Source organism: Dendropsophus ebraccatus, chromosome 12, assembly GCF_027789765.1.
Source record: "Dendropsophus ebraccatus isolate aDenEbr1 chromosome 12, aDenEbr1.pat, whole genome shotgun sequence".
NCBI classification, from domain to species: Eukaryota; Metazoa; Chordata; class Amphibia; order Anura; family Hylidae; genus Dendropsophus; species Dendropsophus ebraccatus.
In genome coordinates, this window is record NC_091465.1 from 24,609,925 (window position 1) to 24,618,433 (window position 8,509).

The 8,509-nt window shown below is 43.4% G+C and overlaps 1 protein-coding gene across 3 annotated transcripts in view; it reads left to right on the forward strand.

Annotated features, from left to right (window-relative positions):
- Positions 1-6,751, forward strand: part of LOC138769274 (Golgi integral membrane protein 4-like) — an 82,504-nt gene extending 75,753 nt beyond the window's left edge. Inside the window, exon 15 of one of the 3 annotated variants that reach the window (XM_069947638.1) lies at positions 6,348-6,438. Coding sequence is in view for 1 of the 3 variants with exons in the window: in XM_069947636.1 (XP_069803737.1) it covers positions 6,348-6,449 (102 nt within the window). In the remaining 2 variants the exon portion in view is untranslated. Of the gene's footprint in view, positions 1-6,347 lie in introns of all 3 variants that reach the window. The other 2 variants (XM_069947637.1, XM_069947636.1) reach the window with 2 other exon arrangements.
- The last annotated feature ends 1,758 nt before the right edge of the window (positions 6,752-8,509 follow it).

Consider the following 8,509-nt stretch of genomic DNA (forward strand, 5'->3'; position numbering starts at 1 on the left):
AGGCCTGGAAGAGTCTTTTGTGGGAAGATAATAAGTCCCCTGCCGCTCATATTTCTGGGTTGTCTCCAGATTTGTTTTAGGAGTTAATAGATTTCCCTTTTAATTCCAGTGCCGGTCTCATTACCTCGGCTGACCTGATTTTTCTGCCTTATTTTAAGCATTCGGATCCTTTGGGGGGGGGGGGGGGTCACTGTCACTGAATTGTAAGGTGAAGCTTCAGTGTGCACATTATCATGCATCGCAGCTTCTCTGCACAACACGTCTCATTCAAAACACGTAGCGCTTTCTGCGTCCTCCCGGAGATGACAGACCACATCTGCGCTGACTGCACCGCCGAGGGAATCGTTCTGCTACACAGCAAAGCTGGAGAAATCTTTGTACCAAGTAGACTACAAAAGAGAAGACTACAGAAGAGACAACGCGTCTCTTAACGGCGAACGCTGTGGGTCTAATGCACATTGACGTAATGCAACACATAGGAAATCATGACGGGCTGGGCCAGAGGACAAGCCAAGCTACTTTACATTACCTGTATGGGTGCATTGCTATATGGTTGATATATATGTATATATATATATATATATATATATATATATATAATTATACTTTTTTTTTTTTTAATCAATAATAAAATAAAATAGTAGAAATATTTTAAAGGGGTAGTTCCCCCCAAAGGTCTTTCGTTTCGTTTTTCAACTAGTCCCAGCAAGTGCCAGAGATTTGTAATTTACTTTCATTAAAAAAAAAATCTCAAATCTTCCAGTACTTATCAGCTGCTGTATGTCCTGCAGAAAGTTGTGCATTCTTTCTAGTCTGACACAGTGCTCTCTGCTGCCACCTCTGTCCATGTCAGGAACTGTTTAGAGCAGTAGCGAATCCCCATAGAAAACTAGTTCTGCTCTTCAGACTGGAAAGAATACACCACTTTTTGTAGGACATACAGCAACTGATAAGTATTGGAAGATTTGAGATTTTTTTCTAATATAAGTAAGTTACAAATATCTGGCGCTTTCTGTCACCAGTTGAATGAAAAGAAAAAAATGTTGGCGAACTAGCCCTTTAAGCCATTTTATCCTTTTTTTTTTTTTTTTTTTTTTTTTTTTCTTCCTACATTTTGAGGTTTTTTTTTATTTCAGACTTTCGCAAAATCTGTTACCTTAAGGCTATGTCTCCACATCTTTTTTTTTTTTTTTTCTATCTGAAGCCATTATTTTATATTAACAGTCTTTGAGGGCAAATAATGGCCATTATTTTATAATGGCAGCCATCATTTGTACAATAAACAGCGCCACAACTGTACACAGGTCCTGTCTGGTATTGCAGCTCAGCTCCGTTTACTGCAGGAAAGATGACCAGGCACAACCCCATAAACAGGGACGATGCTTCAAGGCAGACTACTAGTAGTTGCCAAAAGAGACATGACTGGCAGAGATGAGTGAACCGGGTTCAGGTTCGAGTCGATCCGAACCCGAACGTTCGGCATTTGATTAGCAGTGGCTGCTGAACTTGAATAAAGCTCTAAGGTTGTCTGGAAAACATGGATACAGCCAATGACTATATCCATGTTTTCCACATAGCCTTAGGGGTTTATCCAAGTTCAGCAGCCACCGCTAATCACATGCCGAAAGTTCAGGTTCGGATCGACTCGAGTATGCTCCAGGTTCGCTCATCTCTAATGACTGGTCTTAAAGGGGTTGTCAAGTATTAGAAAAAAGAGCTGATTTCTTTAGACAAGCACTCCTCTTGCACTTGTTTGTGTGTGTCATGTAGCTCCGTTCCATTGAAGTGAATAGAGATGAGTTGTAAGACCACAAACAACCTGAGAAAAAGAGTGGCGCTGTTTATGGAAGGAAGCAACAGATTTTTTTCTAACCCCTGTAATAACTAATAGTAGAGCGCCCCTAGTGATAAACAACTGACATTACAACAGAATAATACTTTCAAACTTGTTCCAGAACTTCCTCCAAGTAGCTGTGGCGTTACGTGAAAAAAAACAGCGCTTCATTCGGGTTCCCCTTATAAATAATGTGTGCGCTGTCCTCATTAGCGCGGGACACAGACAATGGGAGCTTTATTCTCCTAATACCCTATGAATTCACTATGATCTTTCCAGAGAGAAGCAAAACCCCATCTGGTTTCCTTCCAGCACCACTTACAGCTAATATGCGGGATTTGATTATGGATTTTGCTAGGAAACATTTACTGAGCCAAGTTACCTTCACGCATCCAAGCCCAGGAAGATTAGGGCTCGGCGCTGATACTGTGCTCAGCCGAGGAAACAGCTGTGCAGCCATGTAATTCTGGAAGTCTTTAGTACTACAGTTGCTCAGGAGAAGCTGCATCAGCCTCTACATGTTAACCATGTGTTTCCTGACGTATATGTAACACTACTAGGCCTAGGTGTCCAATGTGGCGGCTCCATCTTTAGTCTCTCGGAATCAGATCGGCATTGCTGTGTCTCCCAAGCCCTGAGAGAGTGTGTGAGATCTCAGAGGGAGACAATGGAGGGTAGTGAGAGAGTAAAAATCTATACCTATCGCTCTCCAAGGCTCCTGGCCGCCCGAGTGATGTCAGAGCGTGGATACCACCTTTAGGGTCCTGCTACAGGGAGCGATTAAAATGCGGCCGATATCCCTTTGTGTAATAAAGACAAGGGTCACCCGGAGATCCGATCGTCAGCTGATCGTTGTCTTTTGGCTAGTTTAAAAGTAATTGGTTGATGATTGTGTGTGTGTAAAATTATAAAGTTATTACTTACCTGTCTAGGCTCCTTTGGGGTCCTCCAGCCTTCTCTGTGGGATTCCCGGTCACCGGAGCTGCAGCTCTCACTTCTGGTCCCATCCCTGGCCAGTGATTGGGTGAGCAGACTGTCACTTCAGAGGTGGAACTAGAAGTGAGAGCTGCAGTTGTGGAGATCGGGGAATCCCACAGACAAGGCTGGAGGTCACCAGGGGAGCCTGGACAGGTAAGTATATATCTTTATTTTACACCAAAGCAAGGGCTGCAAGATAATCGAGCCGTGTAGTAGGCTCTGTAAGCAAGCGCTGATCTAGCAGATCTACACTTGCTTATCAAGGACTTACCCATAGAACTCCATTCACCTGAAGAAGGCCAGAAGTGTGTTGTTTGGTGACAATGTACAAAGGAACTTGTGAAATTCAATAGGGCTTTTTATTAATCCACAGTTATAACAGTCTGTAACAGCAAAAGAAACACACACAATGGCATCCAGACCTATGGGCATTGCCTTTCTCCTGCCGAGCACAGCTGGGCATGGTTTTCAACGTGTTGTGATGAGGGAACTTATTCCTGTACAGAGTTGTGTGTCGTCTGCACGAATATATACACACAATATAAACTAAGGATGCCATAAAATCTCCCAATACTACACAGTATAAATGTAAATCTTCCAGGCCTTCCATTGTGTACTGGCATATAGTGAACAAAAATGCTTCAAGAGGTTGTCTAGGAACTTTTGTATCGGGTAAAAATGTAAAAAAAAAAAGTGGTACTCCCCAACCTTGATCTTCCCACAGCTTCCATTCTAACAGCTTCTTTTTTTTCACCACTTGTTACAATTTATGCCAATTACACAGCAGCCACAAAAACATTGCTTGCTGACTGGGGTGGGACACCACTGTGGCCAGTGCTTGAATAAGTAGAGCAAGTCTGGCAGGGATGATGCATCACAGGGACCAGGAAAAAAGTGGTTATGAGTGGCAGCTGCAGGGGATCAGGGTAGGTGAGTATCACCTCTACTTTCATGGTGCGTTCACACCTACAGGATCTGCAGCTGATTTTCTGCAGCAGATTTCATTTAAATAACTGAACACAGCATCAAATCTGCTGCAGATCCTGTAGGTGTGAACGCACCCTCAAACTGCAACTCCCAAAAGTTTTACTAATGCTGATGTGTTTCTCTATGTAAGGACAGCATATTACAGGGACAGGTTCTCCTGTATCCCAACATAACTCTATAGGGCACAATAATTAGGTGACAGATCTGCTTTAAGTTTTGCCAAATTATCCGACTTTTATTTTTTCTATTGAAGGGCCCTTTTGATACTCCGTCGTCTTTTGTCCCTTTTTTTATTATCTCCTCTTTGTCCTCAAGGACGTTTTCTTCCAAACTCATTTTCCTCTAATTACTCGTCCTGATAATTGAAGAAAGCAAAGCAATAAAACCGCTACCCCCCCCCCCCCCCCCCCCCCCCCATCCGTCCTGCGAGTGGTGCAGATCTGTCAGGACTCATTTGCTTCCTATTATATTGCGTATGGGGAGGCTATTTTTTTACTCCTTTTAAAGATGAAGCGACTATGTTTTGTCTATATTTTATAAGCCTATAAAACTCTGCCTCTACCGGTTCCCATCATTACACGTTTCTATTTTCGCCATACGCCTAAATATACTTTTGGCAGAATGTGACCACATTGAGTGACTATTACATTTATGGGTGGGTAGGGAAGGCTGTTAAAATTCCGCATTGTGGCTCCCATTTGCTAGCGAGGGAACAATAGAGCCATTTATTTATTGAGGCATGTCAGATTGCCAGCGTGCCCTGCTCCTGGCTGTGCCGCTGTCACACGGCCCGTTCCGTTAAATAATTGTAACTCGGCAATGCAACAAATGGTCAACGCTAAATATGTTATTTTGTGCGTATGCAACCCAGATGCTTTCCTGTCACCGAGTCAGTAATTATTTCCAGATTATGACACTTATATTGTTATCTATTTATAAAGCTGAGCTGCAGCTGACAATCATCACAGTGCTATCTTTTATATCAATCAAGGCTTAAAGGGCATCTCCACTTTTTATTATGGTTCAGGGAAGAAAAAGAGTGCTGCACCTCACAACTATGGCTGATACTAGTGCCCCTAGGCTTAATAAAAAACACATCAGAATTTTGTGTATGAATTGATCAAGCCACACTGCCCCATGTACCTCGTGCCGGTATCTGATACACATGGGTCCCTACACTAAGTCCACACCGTGCCAGTCAGTGGCTACGAACCCCGCAGGCGTGTACAGTCCAGGAACGGGGGCCATGGGACGGCCCTGCGACCCCCATGCCACAGGACCAGACCCACTTTTTATTATTGTGTCGTTTTTAAGTATTGGTTAATTCACTCATATTTGGATAGTGTTTGAGGTTTTTGTTATATAAAAGCTCAAAATCCCCTGTAGAGACATAGGGGGAGATTTATCAAACATGGTAAAAAGTGAAACTGGCTCAGTTGCCCCTAGCAACCAACCAGATTCCACCTTTTATTTTCCAAAGAGTCTGTAAGGAATGAAAAGTGGAATCTGATTGGTTGCTAGGGGCAACTGAGCCAGTTTCACTTTACACCATGTTTGATAAATCTCCCCCATAATTTCTATCTGCAACCACCACTGAAGGCCGCATACTGGATACTGTTACATTGAAGGCATTACTAACGCAATAGACATTAGGCTCCCTCTAGTGGTGACTGAAGGCATCCAGAATTTTATGATTTAACTCCTTGAGAGTTGTTTTTTTTTTTTTTTTTTTGATCCTCGCTTTGTTAGAGATATACACTCTTTAATAGTGAAATTACAGCAGGATGTGATGGAAATATGGAAGTCATAGGATCAATAGACATGTTAATCAAATGAAATGATGAACAAATGTAATTATTCAGTTTTGAGTAGAAGCATCAATCCAAGAAATACACAGGATACCTTCTTACAGCTCAACATGTCTTCTCCCCATCTTGTTTAAAGGGGAACTATCAGCAGGTTAGACTATAGTGTCGGGGACGTTGAGGAGGGAAGTATGTGTCTTACCTTCGTCCTTGGCGTCTGTCCCGTGCTGGTAGTCAGGGTAAACTCCGCTCGGAGCACTGTTAGGAATACTACAGCGTCATCCAGCCCACCCCTTCTAATCATAATCAATGGAGCTGGCAGTGCAACTAGGGGGGCTCCAGAGAGGAGTTTACCCTGACTAACAGAGCAGGACCTGCGCCGAGGAGGAAGGTAAGATGCATACCTTCCTCCTCAGTGTCCCCATTGCTATAGGGGGCTATCAGCAGGTTAGACGATGTTACTCTTTAAATGGGTTGTCCAGGCTTACAAAAACATGGCCACTTTCAGCACCAACAAACAGCACCACTCCTATCCTCAGTTTGGGTGTAGTTTTGCAGCTCAGTTCCATTCAAGTGAATGCTGCTGAATTGTAATACCACACACAACCTGAGAACAGGGGTGGCGCTGTTTTGCAAAATAAAAAAAAAGTAGCTGTGCTTTTCTCATCCCGGATAACCCCTTTAATCCATGAATCTTGTTACTATCTTTGCAAAGATTATTACGTTGCTTTTTTATTTTGTAGGAAGAACATGGTGAACCAGACAACGTAGACGATCTGGAACTGGCGCACGATGAAGGAGCAGATAACCTAGATGCAAAAAACAGAAGAGATGGATATTACTGACTATGATACAAGCCACAACATAGACCTTCTATAAGGAGAACCGGACTAACAGACCATAGGCTTTGGGCCGTCACAGCAGAATCGGCCTAGACTGTAAATGGCTCTGTAAATATTAGAAGCGCTGGCCAATGACTTCTCTATGAAGAATATACATATTTTTCATTATTTTTCAGCAGATCCTATTATGGTCTTTTATCTTTTCAATGGTCTCTGATGGTCTAGAACCAAGATCTCTCTGGTTCTTCTACCTTCAAACAAGATGAAGAATGTTATGGTGTTAAATATACAAGCATTGTTTTTTATATATATGTATGATCATTGTATTACGGACTCGAGCCATTACGGTTCACCCCTCCCCGGTCTGTGGATGCAGATGGAGTGCGATGTTCTGCGCGTCTGGATACATGACTGAGGCTTTTCCACTGATTAAATAATGGTTGGGGAATAGAGAAAAAAAAATTCCCATTTTATTTATAAATTACATTACAGGAGGCTGAGTGCTGGATGTTTGCTCGAGGCGATACGTCTGCTCCATTTTTATAGACATTGCCCAGACCATGCAGCACTTAACTGGACGAAGGGAAACCCTGCTATGTACATAGGTCAGGAATGGCGCTTCCTTGTCTTAATCAAAAATTACATAAAAAAAAAGTCATCTGATGCCAAGTGTCTATAATAATCAGGTGACTGTGTGTAGATTTGTGTAGAAGTGCTGAGATACATACCGAGGGAGCTTCCTCCATTATATCATCTTCTATGTCCTCCTCCTTACTTTAGGGTATGTTTCCCTATACAGGGAGGCACACAGCCATGATGGGTCTCTATGTGGATGACATACTGTACCATAAGGGCCTGGTAGTCTTTTTCCGAGACAAGACTGCCTTTCTACTATGGTGTAAAATCAGAGACGCTCTAAATCACGTCTAAAGTACCACAGGGGGTATGCGGTACAGATTGAGGGGGTACGTGGGAGGCATGAAAAATTTGCTTTTGGCGCTGGGCGATTGCTATCATTCAGCAATGTCCTGGCACCAATCATCGTTGCTCCTCTCACCTTCCTTCCCCCAGCAGTAGCACCAGCGCTCTCAGGGGGTTGGTGACGCTACTGGGGGGAAGTAAGCAGAGCAGGCAGACAGCCTCAGGAGCGTCACTAATTGGGCAGTGACTGCTCTGATCCCGCTCTCCTATAGCTCCTCCTCCAAGGCGCTACTTGCTAGCACAGTATCAGCCTACACGGGGGAGGTATCTGACTATGTGGGGCTGTACCTGGCTACATGAAGGGACATATCTGGCTGCAAGTGACTAAGGGGCATATCTAGATACAGGTTGCATATCTGGGTGCAGTAAGAAAACCTGGCTACAAGAGGCATAGCTAGCTACTGGGGGATATCTGGATTCAGGAAGCATTGCATCTAGTAACTGTGGGCATTAATACTGGCCACAGGGGGTGTTATTTTTGGGGAAGGAAATATTATTACTGACTACGGGGGGCATTGTTATTTGTCATTATTTAAAGGAGAAGTCTGACAAAAATTAAAGTATCGTATTGCCCCCCAAAAGTTATACAAACCCCCAACATACACTTATTATTGGGAATGCTTATAAATTGCTTTTTTCCCTGCACTTAGTACTGCATCAAGGCTTCACTTCCTGGATAACATGGTGATGTCACTTCCTGGATAACATGGTGATGTCACTTCCTGGATAAAATGGTGATGTCACGACCCGATTCCCAGAGCTGTACGGGCTGTGGCTGCTGGAGATAATGATGGCAGAGGGATGCTCAGTGTCCCTCCAGTGTCCTGTGTCCCTCAGTGTCTCCCTGCCATCATCCTCTCCAGCAGCCACAGCCCGCACAGCTCTGGGAGTCGGGTCGTGACATCACCCTGTTATCCAGGAAGTGACATTACAATTTTATCCAGGAAGTGACATCACCATGTTATCCAGGAAGTGAAGCCTTGATGCAGTAGTAAGTGCAGGAAAAAGCATTTTATAAGCATTTCCCATAATAAGTGTATATTGGGGACTCTTGGGGGGCAATACAATACTTTAATAAAAAT